General features: G+C 41.1%; 1 protein-coding gene across 3 annotated transcripts in view; it reads right to left on the bottom strand.

Moving 5' to 3' along the window:
• CTPS2 (CTP synthase 2) overlaps nt 1-24,464 on the bottom strand; it is a 128,143-nt gene that overhangs the window by 5,725 nt on the left and 97,954 nt on the right. For all 3 annotated transcript variants that reach the window (XM_059680423.1, XM_059680424.1, XM_059680425.1), the window contains exons 15-17: nt 22,776-22,831; nt 20,434-20,530; nt 14,639-14,783 (exon numbers count right to left, since the gene is read on the bottom strand). In XM_059680423.1, the coding sequence (XP_059536406.1) occupies nt 14,639-14,783; nt 20,434-20,530; nt 22,776-22,831 (298 nt within the window). The remainder of the gene's footprint in view (nt 1-14,638; nt 14,784-20,433; nt 20,531-22,775; nt 22,832-24,464) is intronic.

Here is a 24,464-nt window from a genome sequence, read left to right as displayed (position 1 = left end):
GGAAGGAAGGAAGGAAGGAAGGAAGGAAGGAAGGAAGGAAGGAAGGAAGGGAGAAAGAAAGAAAAGAAAAGAAAAGAAAAGAAAAGAAAAGAAAAGAAAAGAAAGAAAGAAAGAAAGAAATGGCAGCCCTAAGAAAGAAAGAAAGAAAGAAAGAAAGAAAGAAAGAAAGAAAGAAAGAAAGAAAGAAAGAAAGAAAGAAAGAAAGAAAGAAATGGCAGCCCTAACCAGTTTGGTTCAGTGGATAGAGCATCAGCTTGCGGACTGAAGGGTCCCAGGTTCGATTCTGATCAAAGGCATGTACCTTCGTTGCGAGCACATCCCTAGTAGGGGGTGTGCAGGAGGCAGCTGATCGATGTTTCTCTCTCATTGATGTTTCTAACTCTCTATCCCTTTCCCTTCCTCTCTGTAAAAAAAAAATAAAATGAAATAAAAAATAAATAATAATAATTATATATATATATATATATATATATATATATATATATTAAAAAGAATTGGCAGAAAAGACAAGGTATGTTAGATAAACATATAAATCAACATATGCTTAAAAACATTCAAGTAGCCGAGGCCGGTTTGGCTCAGTGGATAGAGCGTCAGCCTGCAGACTGAAAGGTCCCAGGTTCGATTCCGGTCAAGGGCATGTACCTGGGTTGCGGGCACATCCCCAGTAGGAGATGTGCAGGAGGCAGCTGATCGATGTATCTCTCTCATCGATGTTTCTAGCTCTCTATCTCTCTCCCTTCCTCTCTGTAAAAAATCAATAAAATATATTTTTAAAAAAAACATTCAAGTAGAAGATACCTCTTATTAGATTTTAGTTCAGAAAAATCAATTCGCTATTGCAAAAGGGTTTTCAATAAAGAAAACACAGGAATAACTAAAGAATGTTTTTTTTAAAAACTGGCCTCAAAAGTTGACATGTCCTTTCCCATGTACTCTCACTACTACACAAATGCCGAATCTTTCCTGGTTCTATGCAACATTTCCTGTCATAGGATTAGCAAAGAAAGGGGATTTGGAAGTTGTACTCAATTCCCTATCTGAGAAGAAATGAAGGTCAAGGGTGTTTAAGTGATTCACTGAGCACAGAGCTCATTTGAGGTGGGGCCAGAATCCCCATCATGCTAACCCAGCCCACAAACTCAAGTTTAAGCTGTGCTGCAGTGGGCCAGCATGGCCTCTCAGGGCATGTCACCTAATACCACAAGTGAGAAGGCCCAAACCAGTTTCCTCTGTTACCAGATTTTTTTTTTAATATATTTTATTGATTTTTTACAGAGAGGAAGGGAGAGAGAGAGATAGTTAGAAACATCGATGGGAGAGAAACATCGATCAGCTGCCTCCTGCACATCTCCCACTGGGAGATGTGCCCGCAACCCAGGTACATGCCCTTGACCGGAATCGAACCTGGGACCTTTCAGTCCTCAGGCCGACGCTCTATCCACTGAGCCAAACCGGTTTCGGCTGTTACCAGATTTTATACCTGCTTCCTTCTCTAATCTCAGGCTGGGAAAGAGTAGGATGGGCCCACAGCTTCCCTGTCACTCCTGGTTGTACCGTTTATTGGCCACGCATGTTTGCACTGGTCACCTTAACTCCTGAGAGTCTAGAAATAGTTGAATTAATACCTAAAACCTCATCAAAATGTTATGAGGGCCAAAAGGGAATGTATAAGTATGCTCTTGAAAACTATACAAAAATATAAGCTGTCACTATTCATGGAGGCTACATATTTGAAATATGGTATCTCTCAAAAAGTCATGGAAATATAAAGATGTCATGAAAACTGCCAAGTGCATGATTTTCAGCATTGTTTCCTGTACCAACAGTAATTCCCTACCCACATTAGCAAGTGAACTTGGGTGGGTGTGTTTCTAATTTAATGACTCTTATTTCCTGTCTAATGGCTGTCTGCCCCACACTGCCCACACACCAAAATAGCACAGGCTGAGTCTAGCAAAGTGTGGCTCGGTTTGGGTTTACTCATCTCCAAGGTAAATGACAGGGTTCACTAACTTTCTTTCATATGTGTCAGGGGCCAAGGGTAAAACAATAAAATAAACCACTACACTCAAGAACAGAATTATCGAAAGAGGCATGCTGATAAACTTGCTGGTTTTATGGCATTCACATGTCAGCAAAAAAAACTGCTAGAAATCAAATGTGGATGATCATCCACAAGCAGAACAGCAGGGGCTCCAGCACATTCAATCAAATGTGGGTGCTACTCTGAGACACGTATGACTTAAGGGTTCATTTCTGTTTCACAAAGAACAGAATTAAAGAAGTCCTAAGATATATTTATCTGGGTATATTTTCACTTAATTCAAAACATCTCAGCTCTTTCTTAAGTCTAACCTGTCTTTTAAAATAATCTCTGTACACACACACACACACACACACACACACACACACACACACACATACTTCTCAGTGGGAGTGGGGAGAATTATTAGATATTTGGGTCTTGCATGTTAAATTTTATGAAATGCCACAGAATACAGACCCATTCATGTGTGTGTTATGACATTTGAGGAGGGGAAAGTTTTAAGCCTTCAATGTCCAGTGTGGTAGCCACAAGCCACAGTAGCTATCTAAATTTAAATCAAATAAAATTTAAATTTCCCCTTCTCACTCGAACACATTGAGCCATATTCAAGTGCTCAGTAGCCATGTGTGCCTGGTAACTGTCATATTGGATGGTGCAGATTATTGAACACTTCTATCATAGCAGATAGTTCTACTGGATAATGCTGATTTAAAAACAAATGAATAATGACTTCAAAAAAAACAAACAAACCATAATCACCATGCAATGGTCCTCCTCGCACTCCCTAAAGAGGTTTTGGTAAAGGTCTGGCTATCCACAGTTAAGTAAGATCACAGCAAATCTCTCTGATGCATGCATGTGCCTCCCAAATAATGAAAGCATTCTTTTAAAAAACTATTTCACTGTACTATTTCTTACAAGACAAAATCCCCAGCTGCAAGGCATGGGAACCGCTATCCTTACAACCCTGGTTTGATTTACAAGATTTGACATCATCGGTCTACATATGGTTATTTGACAAACAAAAGGCTTGTTACAGTCAAGTTTGTTTATGAAAGATTCCTGGTGCCTAATAAATTCCCAATATAAAAATACCTGTATTCCAAGGTGCTAGGGCAAGGATACAGTAATGCCTCATATAGTCCACCTTTTATGCTATCCTGGGGGCAGCCATTAGACCATTTCTTCTTCATCGACAGGAAGAGGTGATTGGAATTAAAACATTTTAATGCATACTTAAGATTCCCAGCATGCATAAGTCCCTACAAAACTTCATATCAAAATCCATTTCATGTGGAAAAGGCATACTTTAAAACAGGTTCCCATGCACACAGTTTTCCCCAAAGCACTGTTACCACTATACTTACTTCCTTCTCAAAGAGCCCCTGGAAGCCATAAAATATAAGAGTAACGAAATAAAAACTTAGTGTGCTTTGAATGAGTTTTACATTGAATAATAAATGCAGAATGCAAGCCCTGCAGGGCACAAAGAACGTAGTAGTGTTTATCACCATTAACTCCCTTCCTGGCTGCCCCCACATCATCAGCCTGCAGTGACCCATGATCAGTAAAGAGCACCTTTTAACCAACACTTAATTCCCGAGAGGAGGTATACTTAAATGTGGTTGATTAGCAGTACTTCGACCAGAAAAAGTCTCAAGGTATGGAGTTGGAGTCAAACAATCACAGAGGGGGAGCTATTTTAAAAGATGTTTAAAAGGACTGTTAAAAAAGAAAGCAAGAAAGAAACATTTCCCAGTTCACTTTTGCCTGAAATGTAACAAAGGGGGAAAAGTAGTATTTTCATATCCATTTAAAGTTTACAAAGCACCATCTCAACTGTTCCTCACCACAACCCTAAAGGATGAAGATCCTGAGGGGAGATCAGGGGACTGCGGACTGTTCTGTATGGATTTGTGAGCATTTTATCCTGTAGTCAAGGGAAGACCCTGAGAGGTCTAAGTTCCAAGGTAACATAGGAAGACCATTCTGCTGGCAGAAGATGGATTGAGAGGAGGAAAACTGGAGGCATAGACACCAGGTAGGCTTTGCAGTAGGCAAGAGATGAAGGAGACCAGAACTGAGGTCATGTTAATAATAAGAGCATCATCATCATCATACTTCCCATTTAATTTCCCACCGTAGACCAGGCACTGTGCTGAGTGCTTTACATTTAGTACAAAACAATCTTCATTAGTCCCATAAGAACTGGGTACTATTACCATCCTTTTTATTTATTTATTTTTATTTTTAAACTAGAGGCCTGGTGCATGGATTCGTGCACCGGTGGGGTCCCTCGGCCTAGCCTGCACCCTCTCACAATCCAGTTACTTAAAATGGAATTCTGTACAGAGATAAAGTTCTTATTTCTAGATACTAAAAAACTCACAATTATAAGCATCTTTGTATATTACATGGTGGGCAAAAGTAAGTTTACCATTGTTAATATGGAAAATAATACAATCTGGGTAGAACCTCAGGTGGGGGCTGAGGAGGGGTTGTAAGGGCAACAGCTGTTTGGTGTAAGGTGTAAGAAAGCGGTTCAAGTTTTTAATGACCAGTTTGGCAGTATAGTGCATATGGCTGGCTAGCAGTCCAGGTATAGGGACTATGTGTTTTTGTCTGCCAAGAGCATCTCCTCCTGCTGAAAAAGGCTCCCCCCCTCCACCATTTAAGCAATCCTATCCTATATAATCTATCTATACTAATAAAAAGGTAATATGCTAATTAGACTGGGTCAACCAGCCATCTTCCAGATGTCTGACTTCCTTCCGGACAAAGCCATGGTGGTGGGGACCAAGGCAGAGGCAGTTAGGGGTGATCAGGCCAGCAGGGAAGGGCAGTTGGGGGCGAGATTAGGCCGGCAAGTGAGGGCTGTTGGGGGTGAGATCAGGCTTGCAGGGAAGGGTAGTTGGGGGCGACCAGGCCAGCAGGAGAGGGCAGTTAGGGGTGAGACCAGGTCGGCAGGGGAGGGCAGTTGGGGCCAAGATCAGGCCTGCAGGAGAGGGCACTTAGGAGCGATCAGGCAGGCAGGCAGGTGAGCAGTTAAGAGTCAGGGGTCCCAGATTGTGAGAGGGATGTCCAACTGCCAGTTTAGGCCCGATCTCTGTGGAATCTGGCCTAAACAGGCAGTCGGACATCCCCCAAGGGGTCCCCAATTGGTGAAGGTGCAGGCTGGGCTGAGGGACACCCCCCCCCTGCACGAATTTCATGCACTGGGCCACTAGTTAATAAATAATAATACAAGCATAAACTCTATTTCACGTACTCACAACTGTAAACCTACTTTTGCCCTGCAACCTGTACATTTAATATGTCTCCTAAAAAATTTTTTCTTGCAATTACATGAAATACCCCAATTGGCGTGGCTCAGTGGTTGAGTGTTGACCTATGAACCAGGAGGTCACAGTTCGATTCCTGGTTGGGGCACATGGGTTGTGAGCTCAATCCCCAGTGTGGGGCGTGCACGATGCAGCCGATCCATGATTCTCTCTTATCATTAATGTTTTCTATCTCTCTCTCCCTCTCCCTACCTCTCTAAAATCAATAAAGATATATTTTAAAAAAAACACACAATTACATGAAATAGTCTCATTCCAGTACATTACACACCAGCAAAACCATGAAAATTTGTGGTTACATTTTATACATGGGACAAATTATGTTTCAACACCAGGGGAAAGATATCAGCAAAGAATTATAAAGATTTCTTTAATGGACCATAATTTCCCATTGGATTTATTTATTCTAAAAATGGTTTATTAGATTTGTGCAAAAGAGTTAACACAGCAGGCCTGAGGCTACTATCTCTAGAAGGGTCTGCTTGCAGGGGAACTTGGGAAATTATTTTCTCCATTACAAATTAATAAGGTCATTTTACTGGGCCTATGCTGCTATATAAACAATGTGATTTATGGTAAATATTTGCTTTCCTTTTCACAGTCTGGAATTTGAGTGGTTGCTAGAAAGAGAAAGCCTATGTAACCAGCCCCCAATAAAAACCCTAAACTCTTGAGTCTCAAATGGGCTTCTCTGGGCATACACATCACACATGTTGCTGCCTTTTTATTGACAAAGGAAGAGTGAGTTCTGTGTGACTCCTCACAGAAGAGAGAGAGCACAGAAAACCTGCAAACAGCCTTAGCTGGTTAAGCTCAGTGGATAGAGCATCGACCTGCAGACTGAAGGATCCCAGGTTCAATTTTGGTCCAGGGCACATAGCTCGGTTTCAGGTTCCCAGCCCTGATCGGAGGCATGCGGAAGGCAACCAATTGATGTGTCTCTCTCACATTGGTGTCTCTCCCTCTCCCTTCCACTCTTCTAAAAGTCAATGGAAAAAATATCCTTGGGTGAGGATTAAAAAAAACAAGAAAAGAAAACCTACAAACAGATTTCTCCAGACTCCACTTACAACTTTTTCTTTTACTGATCCAGCTGTGTATGCTTATTCCATCACTATAATAAATTTCAGCCGTGAGTGCAACTATATTCTGATTCCTTTTAGTGAATCATCGAATGTATGGGTGGTCTTGGGGGACCCCCAAAAATAAGACCCTTAGTTTGATTTTTCATATGTTTTGTTTAGCTTAAAAAAGCCTAAAAAATACTCTCCTAAAACTGTTATGCATCTTGAACCTTCCACTAAAGTCTAAAACAAGATGGAATAGTTTTCATAATTGCTATCATTCTACACATAGTGGAGCAGCTGAGAATTTAGCTCACCAGCTCTAGATCCCAAAATGATATTCTTTTTAAAAAATATTTTTTATTGATTTCAGAGAGGAAGAGAAGGATAGAAACATCAGTGATGAGAATCATTGATCGGCTGCCTCTTGCACGCCCCCCACTGGGAATCAAGCCCGCAACCCAGGCATGTGCCCATGACAGGAATCAAACCCGGGATCCTTCAGTCTGCAGGCCACCACTTTATTCATGAGCCAAACCAGCTAGGGCTCAAAATGATATTTTTACTGCAACTTACCAGGCACTGAAAGATAAATGTTCCCCACACGGCAGAATGCTGGGGTTACAGCTCAGGTGGACTTGCTCAAAACCAAGGATTTTCACATTCTGTGTTTTAAAGATGTTGGCTACACAGGTGTCATACAGTTAAATATCATGAGCCAATTTCTGGGAAAGGAAGTCATTATTTTAGAGTTCATATTCCTTGTCACATTTGTTTAGGATTGATAACTGACAGTAATCTTGTTTGACAGAAATATAGTCCCAATTCAGCTCACATTAGAGCCTGGCCATCAAAGCCATCATTTGTTTTTCAATGCTCACTAATGCCATGGAGGTGGTCAGAGAGGAGTTGAAATGCAAGGTTCCTCTGGAATCCTGGTGTCTGTCACTGGATTAATTCATGGTCACCATTCTTAGTTGGAAACCCCCCTGCAAGGTGTCAAGATTAGACTAGACTATATCCATCCTCCCTACTATCTACATTTATTACTTTAATGGGTAATAAAAAAAACAAACCTGTGTGCCAGGGAGCCAGGGAGACAGAGATAAAATGCTGGCTGCTCTTAAGGAAGCACCAGTGTGTGGCTAATACACAGGAATCCTCTGCCAACCATGGAAGTCTGTTAGTCTGTTGTAATACCAATATCAGCATTAGAGTTTTGTTAGGGGGATTTTCCTTCTCTCTGAGACATACTGTGTCTTGCTCAGGAGTCACTAGCAAGCAGTCACTTTTTTCAGAAACTACCAGTAAGCTTACCCAGAAACCACCAGCCCCATGTGAGAATCAGCAGGCCATACAGCACACATGTGGGTAGGCCACACACCCAGATACCATTTGTATATTAGTTGATGTTTGCAAACAACCAGATAGTTACGTTGAATTATTGGGTGAGTTATTTCTCGCAGCCATCTAATTTGCTCCACTATCACCCTCCTTTCACATATGACCACTGAAATAATCTATATTTATAAAAGCCTAATATGCAAGTTGTCCTTTCGGGAGTTTGACCAGGAGAACAGGAGTTTGATCGCTCACTATAACGTGCACTGACCACCAGGGGGTGGCGCAGAACGAAGAAGGCCCTGGCTGGCAGCCAGAGAAGGGAGGCCCCGGCCAGCAGCCAGAAGGCTCCAATCGGCCCTGATTGCTGGCCAGGCCTAGGGACCCTACCCATGCACAAATTTCAAGCACCAGTCCTCTAGTGGAGACAATAAAGTGGCTGAGAAGGGTCACAACACACATCCAACATGGGAACACACTGGAATCGCCAATCTGCTGTATAAGCCATGCAGCCTCAGAACCCCTCATCTTTGCATGAAATCTCATGCTGAACCATGCCACATGAGCCAGATAAAGTGGAGCTGCTTGGCTGGAGCAGGAAAGAGCCTGGAGCCCTCAGCCTGCTCTTCACAGCTGGCCAGCCTCCAGCTCCATAAGGCACAGCATGAAAATGAGTGCACTGGTTCAAGAATGCAAGGAGTGATCATTAATTCGGTAAGACGTCTGACATGCAAAATATATAAAGCCTGCTCCCATATGAACTCACAGTTAAAGGAAATGCTAAGGAACTGTGAGCATCCCCTAGCAGGTAATGTGGCAAATAAACAGGCTTGTGTAACACAAGCACAGGCTTACACACCGTGCACCAATCCCAGCAGTCCTCAATTGCAATATCACAAGGGTTGTTTGCTAGAATGAGGGTCGGCACTGGTAATCTTCTAAATAATACATATCCAATTATTATAGTACTAACCCTAGGTACGGTGCTAACTTAGGTGTAGTCTATAATTCTGGCTAGTTCTTTTTTTTTTTTTAAATATATTTTATTGATTTTCCACAGAGAGGAAGGGAGAGAGACAGAGAGTCAGAAACATCGATGAGAGAGAAACATCGATCAGCCGCCTCCTGCACACCCCCCAAGGGGGATGTGCCCGCAACCCAGGTATATGCCCTTGACCGGAATCGAACCTGGGACCCTTCAGTCCGCAGGCCGACGCTCTATCCACTGAGCCAAACCGGTCTCGGCCTGGCTAGTTCTTTCCACTTTTAAAGTTATTATATATAGTATTCTTGGATGAGAAAATATAAAATATAAATTCTCACCAAACTAATATTTAAATGTAAAGAAATTTTTAATGAAAATCCACAATGGATTATTTTACTCAAACCTGATTTCAAAAATCATTCTACAGGGGGCAACCAAGATGGTGGTGTAAGGTATAAACCTGTGCATGCTGCCTCCCACAACAACACTGAAATTACAACTATAAGACAAAACAGCTATCAACCAGAACCACGGGAAAGCTGGCCAAGTGGAAGTTCTACAACTAGAAGGAAAGAAAGAAGCGCATTGAGACTGAGTAGAAGGTGCAGAGGCGCCAAGAACAGAGGTATGAAGGCGCGTGTGAGGCGGGCTGCACCTGGATGCGCAGCTTTTTTCAATCGGAAGGGGTGACAAGCTCTCGAACGCACTGAGCTCGTTTAAGGTGAGATTCTGAGGTCCCAGACTCCTACGGGGAGAAACTGGACTGTCGTGCAGCAGGTCGGAAAGCAAGGGTGGCTTTCTTGCAGAGCTGCTCACAGGGAGCATTGTTGCCGTGGGGGCGCGGGACTCAGGGACGCAGAGACGCGGAGTTGGAGTCGCGGAGACGCTGACGACAACCATTGCTGTTTGCTCCGCCCTGGTGATTCTCTGAGACCCCGCCCCACTCAATTTACATCCCTGCCCAAGCTGTGCCACTGGTCAAGGAACCACCTGCGTCTTTGCAGCCTATCCCAACAAACAGCAGCTGTGTCAGAGAGCTCCAAAACTTCCAAATTCCAAACAAAGAGGAGAAATCTGTTGATATCGCTGTAGCTCCTGCTGGGTGGACCCACACAGTGGTTGACTTGGAGATCCAGGAGCCAGGGTACCCCTGGTCAGTTACCAGATTTCAACTCCTCACATCCATAAGGGACACACTCAAGAAACAGACTCAGTGAGCACCAAAGCCCCACTGAAGCAAGTCCTGTTCCATAAGGATGTCTCCAGCACAGCAGTTCTTCCACTATAGATACAACGGGTCCTCGCAGTCAGCCAAAAATGCGGAGACAAAGAAACATGTCACAAATGAAAGAAATGGAGGAAAGCAAACTAATGGAGGACATAGAGTTCAAAACCACAGTTATAAGGTTACTCAAGAATCTTCTACGAACCTCTGAGGAACTTAGTGAGACCTCCGAGGAACTCAGTGAGACCTTCAAGGATCTTAATGAGAATGGCAAAGAAATGGAAAAGGACCAGTCAGAAATTAAACATACACTGACTGGAATCAAAAATAAAATACAGAGATCCAACAGCAGACTAGAGGATCCCAAGAATCAAGTCAAAGATTTAAAATATGAAGAAACAAAAAACATCCATCCGGAAAAGCAAAACGAAAAAAGAATCCAAAAATATGAAGATAGCGTAAGGAGCCTCTGGGACAACTTCAAACGTACCAACATCTGAATTATCGGGGTGCCTGAAGAAGAGAGAGAGAGCAAGATACTGAAAGCATATTAGAAGAAATCATGACAGAAAACTTCCCCTACCCGATGAAAGAAATAGACTTACAAGTCCAGGAAGTGAAGAGAACCCCAAACAAGAGGAATCCAAAGAGGATCATACCAAGACACATCATAATTAAAATGCCAAGGGCTAAAGACAAAGAGAGAATCTTAAAAGCAGCAAGAGAAAAACAGTTAGTTACCTACAAGGGAGTATCCATAAGACTGTCAGCTGATTTCTCAACAGAAACCATGCAGGCCAAAAGGGAGTGGCAAGAAATATTCAAAGTGATGAATAGCAAGAACCTACAACCAAGATTACTCTACCCAGCAAAGCTATCATGTAGAATTGAAGGTCCGATAAAGAGCTTCACAGACAAGAAAAAGCTTAAGGAGTTCATCACCGCCAAACCAGGAATATATGAAATGCTAAAGGATATTCTTTAAGAAGAGGAAGAAGAAGAAAAAGGTAAAGATAAAAATTATGAAAAACAAAGTGACAACAAATAAATACCTATCAACAAGTGAACCTAAAAATTAAGTCAGAATAAACTGGTGAATATAATAGAAGCAGGGGCATAGAAAGGGAGTGGACTGACAATTCTTGGCGGGAAGGGGGTGTGGGGGGGGGCAGGAAGAGATTGGACAAAAATCTTACACCTATGGATGAGGACAATGGCAGGTAGTAAGGGCATGGGGTGGTATGGGAACCAAGTGGAAGGGAGATATGGGGGGGGAAAAGAGGAACATCTGTTAAAATCTGAACAAGAAAAAAATCATTCTACAGTTAATCTGGAAGAGCTGCTAAATACCTTTTTTAAAATGTTAAATAATAATGGGAGTAGGCTTGATTTACAATAATGCTATAATGAAAAGCGTTGCAAGGGTTCAGAAATAAGAGGTGACATTAACAGATCAAAACAAAAATCCCCAAAACAAATCTAAATTACTCAACTTACTAACAATTGGGGCGGGGTGGGGTGGGGAGGGTGGAGCCAGATCCCTACCTCACACACTATACCCAAACATAAAGTTCATATAGATTAGAGATTTAAACTTCATTTAAAATAAAAACCATAAAAGTGCTAGTGGAAAAAATGGATTATTATTTATATAATCTTTTGATAAGAAAAGACTTTACACACTCACACTAAAGACAGAATTCATAAAAGATTTGACTACATAAATAAGAAATATATGCATAAATAAGAACTTATTTAAATAAATTCCTTATTTCAAACTCTTTAAGGAAAATAAAAACTACCATTGACAACTCAAAAGAAAACAAAATCACTTTGAAAAAATATTTGCAACCTAACAAAGGATTAATGACCTTTATATATAAAGAGTTTGCCAATCATTAAGAAAAAAGATATGAGAACCAAGATGGCGGCATAGGTTAACGCCGGAGTTTGCTGCTTTGAACAACTACTTCAAAAGTGAAACCAAAAAACGGAAGGGACATCACCCAGAACCACAGGAACGCTGGCTGAGTGGAAGTCCTACAACTAGGAGGAAAGAGAAACGCACACGGACACTCAGAGGAGGAGCAGTGCTGAAGTCAAATTCTGAGGTGCGGAGTGCGCAGAGCGGGATGGCAGCGGAGGGCGCGGTTGTTGTTTTCAATCCGGAGGGAGTGGCAGGCTCTGAGCACCAGATCCGGGCGAGTCTTTAGGGACCCAGACTCAAACGGGAGAAGCGGGACTGTCTGGCTTCGGTCAGAGCGAGTGCAGCTTTCTCTCCCAGCTTTGCAGCGGGTGCTGGGACTCAGAGAGGCAGAGCCCCTGGGGACAGGACTGAGAGCCGCCATAACTGCTCTCTCAGGCCCACCCTGTTGATCCTGTGCGACCCGCCCCACCCAAGCCCTGCACAGAGGCATTTGCCGGATAGCCTCAGGCAAAGGCTAGATTAGCACCTCCCTAGGGGACAGAAGTTCTCTCACTGCTGACACAGCTGATTCTCATAGCCACTTGGCCTGGAGGTCAAACCCTCCCTGGAATTAGCTACAACAATCAAGATTTAACTATAAGACTGCGAACAAAGACCACTAGGGGGTGCACCAAGGAAGCATAACAAAATGCGGAGACAAAGAAACAGGACAAAATTGTCAATGGAAGAAATAGAGTTCAGAACCACACTTTTAAGGTCTCTCAAGAACTGTTTAGAAGCTGCCGATAAACTTAATGAGATCTACACGAAAACTAATAAGACCCTCGATCTTATATTGGGGAACCAACTAGAAATTAAGCATACACGGACTGAAATAACGAATATTATACAGACTCCCGACAGCAGACCAGAGGAGCGCAAGAATCAAGTCAATGATTTGAAATGCGAGGAAGCAAAAAACATCCAACCGGAAAAGCAAAATGAAAAAAGAATCCAAAAATGCGAGGATAGTGTAAGGAGCCACTGGGACAGCTTCAAGCGTACCAACATCAGAATTATAGGGGTGCCAGAAGATGAGAGAGAGCAAGATATTGAAAACCTATTTGAAGAAATAATGACAGAAAACTTCCCCCACCTGGTGAAAGAAATGGACTTACAGGTCCAAGAAGCGCGGAGAACCCCAAACAAAAGGAATCCAAAGAGGACCACACCAAGACACACCATAATTAAAATGCCAAGAGCAAAAGATAAAGAGAGAATCTTAAAAACAGCAAGAGAAAGAAACTCAGTTACCTACAAGGGAATACCCATACGACTGTCAGCTGATTTCTCAACAGAAACTTTGCAGGCCAGAAGGGAGTGGCAAGAAATATTCAAAGTGATGAATACCAAGAACCTACAACCAAGATTACTTTATCCAGCAAAGCTATCATTCAGAATTGAAGGTCAGATAAAGAGCTTCACAGATAAGAAAAAGCTAAAGGAGTTCATCACCACCAAACCAGGATTATATGAAATGCTGAAAGGTATCCTTTAAGAAGAGGAAGAGGAAGAAAAAGGTAAAGATACAAATTATGAACAACAAATATGCATCTATCAACAAGTGAATCTAAGAATCAAGTGAATAAATAATCTGATGAACAGAATGAACTGTTGATTATAATAGAATCAGGGACATAGAAAGGGAATGGACTGACTATTCTTGGGGGGGAAAGGGGTGTGGGAGATGTGGGAAGAGACTGGACAAAAATCATGCACCTATGGATGAGGACAGTGGGTGGGGAGTGAGGGCGGAGGGTGGGGCGGGAACTGGGAGGAGGGGAGTTATGGGGGGAAAAAAAAAGAGGAACAAATGTAATAATCTGAACAATAAAGATTTAATTTAAAAAAAAAGAAAGAAAAAAGATATAATAGCAAATGGAAAAGTAGGGAAAAGGATATGAACAGATAATTTATAAAACAAAGAGCCAATAAAGTGTGTGTGTATATATATATATATGTATATATATATATATATGTATATATATATATATATTAATCAGAATCCACAAAAGAAAATCCTATTTTTCACTTATCAAAATGACAAAAATTTATAAAATAATGCCCCAGAATTAGCATAATTTGGAAAACTGACAGGTTACTATTGTAGATATGATTAGATCATTTTTACTAAGAGAAAAAGTCACAATTATTAAGAAGGAAAAAACAATTCTTCACTTTATTATTATTTTTAAATGTTTTTATTGATTTTTGAGAGAGAGAGGGATAGAGAGATAGAAATATCAGTGATGAGAGAGAATCACTGATCGGCTGCCTCCTGAATATCTCCCACTGGGAATGGGGAATCGAGCCCACAACCCGGGCATGTGCCCTGACCAGGAATCGAACCTGCGACCTCTTGGTTCCTTCACTTTAAAAAGAAAACAGCCCAGCTGGTGTAGCTCAGGTGTTAAGCATCGACCCATGAACCAAGAGGTCACCAGTTCAATTCCCGGTCAGGGCACATGCTCAGGTTGTGGTTCACTACCCGTTGCGGGGTATGCAGGAGGCAGCCAATCAATGTGTCTCTTTCATGGATGTTTCTATCTCTCTCTCTCTCCCTCTCCCTTCCTCTCTTTGAAATCAATAAAAACATATTTTTAAAAAGTTTATGAGAAACCTAGAGTGTTAATAACCGCATCTTGGGTCATTGTTAAGCTGGTTACCTGGAGGACAGTTTGCATCCCTGTTGTAGGTAGGTATTCAGGTTCCCAGTTGCTGCAAGTAATAGTCCCAGGTATGGAGGGGAAGGCTTCATCGGCCTAGAAGAAAACTCAGGATGGAATTGGACACCAACAAAATAGGGGTGATCTGAAATGAGAACAATCATGATGTGATTGAAGCAAACACGAGAAATACTTTAAAGGTCTTATCTTTGAATCAGAAACTCATCCAATGATGAGATATTTAACTTATCATCATAGCCAGTTATTTTCATAGTCCATCTTCCCAGTAGAATTTCAAATTACAAAACACATCTCACGAGATTAGAAATCCAACATTTTATTTGTAGAAGGTGGTATTAGAATAAGCAATGTTAAGCAAAAATTTTTGAACAGCAAGATGAGTTCTGCTTTCCCAAAATCTGCCTGCTTTTTTTAAAAAATATATAAATTTTTATTGATTTCAGAGAGGAAGGGAGAGAGAGAAAAATAGAAACCTCAATGATGAGAGAGAATCATTGATCTATGGCCACACTGGGGATCATCAAGCCTGCAACCCGGACATGTGCCCTGACCGGGAATCAAACCGTAACCTTCTGATTTAACCACTGAGCCACGCCAGCCAGGCAATCTGCCTGCTTTTGAAGGCCCTTCATGGGCTCAATTCCATGGTACCCTTCACACTCTAGGCTAACTGGAGGACAAGTCTTTCTCTTAGATGGCTGCAGACAAGGTAAGGGTCCCCTGGGAATGCAGCAAGTACAACTGATTTTCTAGTCACAGCTTTAAGATGGGTATTAATCATAGATAGCACCATGAAACTGAACTCATATTTCAGTCTATGCCAACTTATCCCTTGTGATGAATGGTCTTTGAGTGATAAAAGGATGGCCTTTCAAACATGTTAACGGTGGTTATGGCTCAAGGTGACAAAAGTTTAAGTTTTTTTTTCTTCTTTATGCCTTTCTGTATCATGTGAAGCTTTACAATAAGCATATATTACTTACATTACCAGCGTAGGAAATTAAGTGATTTTCATATTGAGGATTGTAATAAGCCCCTATATGAGCAATTCAAGTTCTCCTAGATGTAATAACAGAAAAGTAGCTTTTCCCCCACTACTTTTAACAGGAATCCCCTGTTTTGTAATAAGAATTAAACAGGCAACATTTCCAAGTCTGGATAGAAATTTTATAGGATTAAAAATTCCTCTTCCCAATTGGAACTCTCAAAAAAACTATGTTTTTCCCATATTAGGGAGAAACTCCTAATTAGAGACTCGGCAACTCTTTAATCCCATAATTATTATAATATAGAGCATGGTCAGTGTGCTGTATTCCCTACTTTAAAAATAATTTAAATTGATATTAAGTTATATATCTCTATAGATCTATATCTATCTATCTATCTATCTATGATAAAACAAGTTTTATAGGGGAAAGTAAATACAACTTTAAAGCTTTCAGAGAGATGTTTTATCAAATGATCTAAAAATCTAGTATGTAATTCAAAATCACAAATCCCCATCATTTGCCACTAGAGTCCCAAAGCTACTGTAGAGTAGTGAGGACATGATGATTGATTGCAAATGTCCATTCTTCTAAAATTATTTAAAGCTTTGCACCCTAGCTGGTTTGGCTCAGTGGATAGAGTGTCAACCTGCAGACCGAAAGGTCCTGGGTTCAATTCTGGTCAAGTGCACATGCCAGGGTTGTGGGCTCAATCCCCAGTGGGGGGCGTGCAGGAGGCAGCCGATCAATGATTCTCTCTCATCATTGATGTTTCCATTTCTCTTTCCCTCTCCTGTCCTGTATGAAATCAATAAAAATATATTTTTTTAAAAAAATAAAGCTTTGCTCTACAAAATGGTAGTCTCTAGCCACACATGGCTATTTTAATTTATTCAAATTAATTGAGCATGTTTCAATACTCAATAGTTACATATGGATAACATACTGAACAGGGCAGAACACTGTATCATTGCAGCAAGTTCTATTGCACAGCTCTGAGTCTACAAAAATCCAGTGTAGAAATCCTCTACATTAAGCATGTCAAATTCATGGCCTGCGGGCTGCATGCAGCCCACAACGAATATTTTTGTGGCCCAGCCAATATAACGGTATGTAAGAAACATTTTAATAAAAATTTCGTAACTTCATTTTTACAATATCCTGTTATACATAATTATAGATATAAAAGCCTAAGCGACTGTTATGACCGAACAACCAGAATGACTGGTCGACCAGTCGATATGATGCACACTGACCACCCGGGGAAGATGCTCAGCACAGGAGCTGCCCCCTGATGGTCAGTGCACTCTCACAGCCAACCTCCCACAGCCCCTCCTCCCAGCCGGCCGGCCCCCCCGATAGGCTTCGATCGCCGGCCAGGCCAAGGAACCCCACCCATGCATGAATTCGTGCACTGGGTCTCTAGTTATTAATAATGAACTACAAAGTTCGCTAATGACTGATTACTAGAATCGTTCTGCATTCCTTTCCCTTATGTGCATGCACATCATTTCTCTCCAGTAATATTAGCAGCGAATATTTTAGAGCCGATGGCCACATCATTAGTCTTGGACTGACTTGTTTTTGGTGTGCGCAACAGGAAATATTTCACTTTCGGAGAACAAGAAAAATAGGTTTATTTGCATTACATTTATTAATTTGTGTAGTTATTTAGTGTTTGTAAGTTAATGTTCAAGAAAAAATATTAATTTTTATTAAAATGTTCTATGATTTTATGTTAACGATGACTCATTTATTTCAGCCCTTTGTATTCAGCATGTTTCTATTAAAATAAACCTACGTTTCTATGAAAATGGAAGCTTTTGTTTTTTTGCAGCCCACATAAAATTAAACCTTGTTTATTTGCCCATGTTAGCCTTTGAGTTTGATATACTTGCTCTACTAGTTCATCACATCTAAGAAGAAACCTCCTTAAATTAAAGGGACACTCGGGAATGAAAGTTTGGTAGGGGAATGCCACCTTCTCTCAGGAATGTGTCCCCTCAAGAAAAGTAGAAGAGAAATCATCTACACTTAGAAAAGAAACTAAGCAGTGCAGCTTTAAGATGCAATGAATCTTACAGCACAGCATCTAGTGATATCTTTGAAAGAAGCAGACAGTAATTGTGTTTTTGTACCATTGCAGACAGAAGCTGAATAATGGATCATGTCAGAGTCAGGGACAGAATATTTAAATGAATGGATCATTGCTCTGAATCACTTTATCCAAAAAATCCCCTATGCTAATATGAGGAAGGAGACTATAAAGTTTTTATTTTGGTGATGTTCTATCAGTCAAAGTACCTTTGAAATAATGCTCTTAATTGCTTTGAACCAAATTCTGACATTATAATAATCTCAAGCTTTGTTGTTCCTTTTAGAATTGCTTTAGTAATATAGAAATTCATGGATATGCTTCTAAGAGGCAGCTAAGATCCAAATCTTCTGGAGAATTTTCCATAATAAAATCAATTCCCTGTGGTCAGCTTTTAAAACTTGCAAGGTTTTATAGCAGCTCTCATTTCCTTTGCAACCCACATGAAATTTCCAAGTGTCAATGGAAATCTAAAACTTTGTGATGAGACTTCCCATATTTGCTGAAAATAATGAAAACCAGGAGAATTAACAGAGAATAAATATTTGAACCAAGTAAACAAATAATAATCTGTTGAAGAAAGTCTCTGTCCTCTCACATACATGCCAGTGATCCACACTATATAAATTCTAAATGATGGGCATTCCCATTAGAAAGACTATGGGAAATAAATTCTCATATTCTAATTCAAAACATGGATAATCTTAAATTGAATGTCCAATGAAAACGAAGGAACAATAAAACCCCACAGGAGTGGTGGCAGGAGTCAGTAACCTGGCCAGGTACTAACTGGATGGCCCTGGGCAGTTCAGTTTACTTCTTTGCACACAAACTCCTTCTCTGTAAGGTGGAAGTAACATCATTAGCCTTATAATTTACATAAGGCATGCAGAGTCCTTAGCATGGGGGTCTTGTGAGAAGCATCTAGGAGTGCACACTAATGTCCATTGCTTTCCTTCTTTCAGGACACAGGTAACATACTATTAAGTTCAAAAATGCCTTTTCCAACTTCAACTCTCCTACCTCCTGGGGACTCCTGAAGTATCTTAACAGATTAGAGACAGAAAAGGAAGGGACAAAGGAATTTGAAACAAAGGATAGTGACATAGGCTAAGATGGAAAAAGAAGTAGGAAGTTAGAAGAGTAAGTAGTCCAGGTTATCTGGAGCCTAAAGGCTATAGGTGAAAAGGAAGGTTCTAGAAAATTATGCTACCACTTTTTAGAGTATCCTGTACATACTAAGCATTCAATAAGTGAGAGTGGTTTATACAACAAATTAGTGTCACATACATTGCACAGCCAGAGCTCTGTCCTTGTTATGAGTCACCACACCCTGGGACTAAGAGATCTTTCCAGAGACGGAATCTACAGGACTTAAGAACCGATTACAAGTTGGGGGTATGAAGGGGCAAGGGAGCTAAATAAATCCAATTTCAAACCTGATGATCCGAAACAGTGGTTCCCAACCAGAGGCACATGTGCCCCTCAGGGACATTTGGCAATGTCTGAAGATGTTTTTTAGTGTCGAAGCTTGGAGGGTGGTGCAGGTGGTGCTACTGGCATCCAATGGGTAGAGACCAGGGATCAAACACCCAGCAGTGCTCAGATCAGCCCCCACCACAAAGAATTATCCTGTTCCACATGTCAATGGTGGTGAGGGTGAGAAACCCTGGCACTATTTAAAAGTGTAAAAGCCATTCTTAGATCATGAACTGTACAAAAATAGTGAGCAGACTGAATCTGGCCCACCAGCCAAAGTCTGGCAAGCCCTGGGCTAGAAAATCAAGAGAGAGAGCTGGGACCAGCTGTAGGCATGAGCTTACCCTGTCTTTGCAGCTTTGAATGAGAACACTGTCCTCTGTCTTGTCACTAACACATGTATGGTTTGTGCCTATGCTCCTGAAGGGTGCCCCAGCCCAGCCACACAACTTCTTCAGTGATCTTCCGCAACAGAAGTCCAATTTCTTTGTTTGATCTCACTAAGAAGTCTGAATGCAGCCCTGCCCTAGTAGCCCAGTTGGTTAGAGCATCTTCCCAATATGCCAAAGTTGTGGGTTCGATTCCCTAGTGAGGGCACATACAAGAATCAACCAATGAATGCATAAATGAGTGGAACAACAAAATGATGTCTCTCTCTAAAAAAACCAATAAATAATTAAAAAAATAACTCTGAGTGCAGCAACTGGCCCACACTTGACCATGGAACATGAGCAATAGGGAAAGGCAGACACTAGGTGAGGGACCAGGTCCCACACACAACAGATGTCAATACCAATCACCAATAGTGAGACGGCACTGGGCCATTCTCCCTCAAAGGAGAAAGTAAAGAAAAATACTACTCAACAGTAGGCTGCCTGCCTTTCCCAGAGTGCCTAACCTAGATGCTGACAACAAGAGAACGGGGTAAGAATGGTAAGGAAGCATACTACTGATAGAACTTGTAGAACAATACATCATTGTATGGCACATTCATACTAACAGGCCCAAAATGATTAGGATTACAAGCGGTCTGTTTTTTCACATACTTTATACTTAGCTGCATACTTTCTATTTAGTTGCAAATTTATTTCAAAGGAGAGAGGAAAAGAAAGAGATCAAATAAAATGGGTATCAAGTTACAGCTTCATATGTCTATGGACAAAAAAAAAGATGTTAGCTCAACACAAAAATTCAAAAATGAAGAGCCCACTTACTTGCCAGTTCAATGATTTCCATCCTCTCCCCATCAACATCCTGACCTACAAAATTTAAGTCACTCTGCTCAAACTGGTTGACCAGGGCAGGGTTCACCTGGAAAAGAACAAGAAATTAAATGTCTTTGGGCAGCAGAGCAATACAGACATATCAGCTTATTGAAAGGGCCTACATCAACTGGGTGGGTTTTCCATTTCAGTGATGTTCTAACCAGTAGTTAATTTCTATATTCAACCTATTTTTAAACTCATGGTGAACCTGAGAAACAGTCTAATCACAGACCTTCAATGTGGGAGGCCCACGTTCTCTCACCCAAAGATGAGACTCAAAAGGTAGGACTGCAAAACAGACATTTTTTTTATTTGAGACCTTGAGACCAGCTATTTATAGCCATCCCCCTATTTGCTTCTTGCCATGAGTTATGTGAAAATTTAACTATCTCTCTCCAAATCACAAATCTGCTTGAGGACTACAACCATCTTATTTACCCTGTGACTAACACCAATGCTTTGTTTACATTTAGTTACATAAAAGCTCTAAAAATAAGCTTGGAGCAAGTTTTCTACTAAAATACTGGTTATAGATGACAACTTGATGACCTGGTTCACAGCCCCTTCCCTCACTCATCTCATAGCTTTTCCCCCTACTTTTCAACCTCTCCTTTACAAAAAGCACTTCCTCATCTAAAACCAAAGTGGGGTCCCACTTATCCTTCTCAGTCTTAAGCACATATGCTTTTATTTTGTTTTTTCACATTGTGCTAGTTCACAGAATTTGTAAACTTTTCTCCCTTTTTTAACTGCTTTATTGATATATAATTCATATACCTTACGATTCACCTATAAAAAAAAAAGTGTACAACTTGCCCAGCTGGCATGGCTCAGGGGTTGAGCGTCAACGATGAACCAAGATGTCATGGTTCAATTCCCTGTCAGGGCACATGCCCAGGTTGCGGGCTGGATCCCCAGTGTGGGGTGTGCAAGAGGCAGCTGATCAATGATTCTCTCTCATCATTGATGTTTCTATTTCTCTCTCCCTCTCCCTTCCTCTCTGAAATCAATAAAATTATATTAAATTTTAAAAAGTGTACAACTCAATAGTATATAGTATATAGGTTTCAACCATCACCACAATCAATCCAAAATATACCCTGCACCCTCTAACCATCACCCCTCAACCCCCACCTCATCACCCTCTCCATAAGCCTAGCAACCACTAATCTACATTCTTTCTCTTTATATTTGTGTATTCTGGGCACTTCATATTAATGGAATTACACAGTATGTGGTTTTTTGTAACTGGCTTCTTTTCACTTAGCATAATGTTTTCTAGGTTCATCTATGTTATAGCATATACCAACATTTCTTTTTATTGTCAAATAATATTCATTGTATGACTACATCACATTTTATTTTTCGTTCATTAGCTAATGGACATTTGGGTTGTTTCCACTTTTTTGGCTATTGTGAAAAATGCTGCTGTAATAATTTGTGTACAAGTTTTTGTGTAGGTGTATATTTTCATTTCTCTTGGTTAATTACATAGAAGTAGAATTGCTATGTCATATGGTAACTCTGTGTTCAACCTTTTGAGGAACTGTTAGACCCTTTTCCAAAGTTGCTCAACCATTTTACATTCCCACCAGTAATGCATGAGAGTTCCAATTACTCTACATCCTCACCAACACTTGTTATTATCCATCTTTTGATTATAGCTATCCTAGTGGGTGTGAAGTGGCTTTGATTTGCATTTCCCGGATGACAAACAATGTTGAGCATCTTTTCATTTCCTTATTAGCCATCTGCATATCTTTTTTTGAAGAAATGTCTACTGAGATGCTTTGCCATTATTTATAATGAAATTGTAAGAATTATTTATATATTCTAGATACAAGTACCTTGTATGATACATGATTTAATGTGTAATTCTTCTTATTTGTTATCTTATATTTTGTCTTCTCCAATTAGAATGTAAGCTCCCCAACAGGAGGGAGACCAGGGGTGTCTTTCATCTCCAGTGCATATCAGATACAAAATAAGTATGAAGAAATTAATGGCCACACTATTGTATACAGTGTAGTTCTTGTACCTTCTAGCCACCACTTAGGCAAAGCAGATCAATAGTTTTTTGTCCCACCAGTTAGGCCAGTTCCCAATGGAAATAAGACGAAAAATGGCCCACACTCAGCAAGTTATTTTCCACTACTGGTAGCCTATTCAGCATCCATTCCCACCAGTCCTCCCTCAAAACAGAGCCCTGGGCTTGCTCTGGTATCTACTCTACCCCCACATGACCCATGGACTAAGCATCTATATTCCAGTAATTCAGTGTGAAAGCATACCTCATACCGATGTCTGTGTCTTTCTTCTATAAAAGGAACATCACCATAAAGTTTCCCTGTAACAATACAAGAGTGAAATTAGTATTGGAGTAATCAGTTTTGGAACCACACCCATGGCTTATGTGTGGAATCTCTTTAATCTCTGTCAGAGGCCTACAAATGAACTAGATTTCAGATAGTGATCTAGATTTTCTTCTCTTATAATACAGGACGGCAATCACTTCTTTGAAACCCGGAAGCAATTCTCAAGTAAGCCATCACATTGCATAAAGGGAAGCCCGCTGTTACTCCAGTCTCCTGCGGACTCCAGCAGATGTTCCCTCCTTTTATACACTTACCTGCAGGACTGAGAGACCAAGTAACATCCACACTATCGCTTCTGTGCAGATTCATAACGGGGCTCATTTTACAAAAGAAGAAAATGAAACCAAAGGAAGAGAAACAAAACCAAAAAACCTGCCCAAAGCTCTGCCCTGCTGGCAGCACAGTGCGGCCTTGAGCCCAGGCCTCCTCCCACCTGGCCCAATGCTTTCTCCACTACACATTTTCACACAGTACTGGCGACAATGCTTTACATCCCGCCTTAAAAATATGCCTGTCCTTTGAGTCTAAAATTCGACCTCTAAAAATTTAACCCAGAAAATAGAAACGAGGACAGAGATTTAACCACGAATACGCTCACTCCTGTTATTTAACAGAGAACAACTGGAAACAAGCTGAGCATCAGGAATCGAGCACTGCTGGATTAAACGAGCATGTCTATACCAAGGCTCTTTTTTAAAAATATATATTTTTTTATTGATTTCAGAGAGGAAGGGACGGGAAGATAGAAACATCAATGATGAGAGAGAATCATCGATGGGCTGCCTCCTGCACACCCCCCATTGGGGATGGAGCCTGAAACCCAGACATATACCCTGAGCGGGAATCGAACTGTGACCTCTTGGTTCATAGGTCAACACTCAACCACTGAGCCACCTGGCCAGGCTATATCAAGGTTCTTAATCAGGAGTGCGTGGCTGAGAATCACATGTGGGGCTTTTTATTAAACATGCCTCTGTCACTGCAAGTGCTGCAGCCCAGGGAAGCATCTTGGGCATGACCTATTTGGCCATAGGCATGATGATCAATGGGATAGCAAGTGCCCACAGTGTCAGGTGGATAGGAGTCCATCACCAGACACCTCTCAGGAACAGGCCCCGCTGGGGCAGGGGGAGAAGCAGGATGGCCCAAGCGCCAAGTGGGTTATAGCACTGGAACAGTCGGAGAGGCCAACGACAACTTCATCAGTCCCAGCCCTCACGATGCAGGCCCCAGGCACACAGCCAAGAGACGAGAGGACCTGCCAACAGTGCTGGAACGCATCGTCAAAGCCCAACAGAACTGGGAGCAGTGCTCAGTTACACAGGCAGGGGATCATCACACTCTCCCAGATGCCATGAAGTGTGGAACAGGATGTTTGCAATTTTGACTCAGATGAAGAAAATGCAAATTGGTTGTATTCTCATGTGACTCCGTATGATCAGTTACTGTGACTGAACTTCTATTTGCAATTCTATCCATATAGACTGAACTCTCTGGTGATGATGTTAATGGCAGTGAGTATTTAGGTATACGTTCTAGAAAAAAAAAAATGAACAGGAGTAGTGGAGGCAGGGAGCTCCTTTGAGAGAACTATAGCATGCCATG

The sequence above is a fragment of the Myotis daubentonii genome, chromosome X (assembly GCF_963259705.1).
Source record: "Myotis daubentonii chromosome X, mMyoDau2.1, whole genome shotgun sequence".
NCBI classification, from domain to species: Eukaryota; Metazoa; Chordata; class Mammalia; order Chiroptera; family Vespertilionidae; genus Myotis; species Myotis daubentonii.
This window is presented reverse-complemented; position numbering and strand designations above follow the sequence as displayed.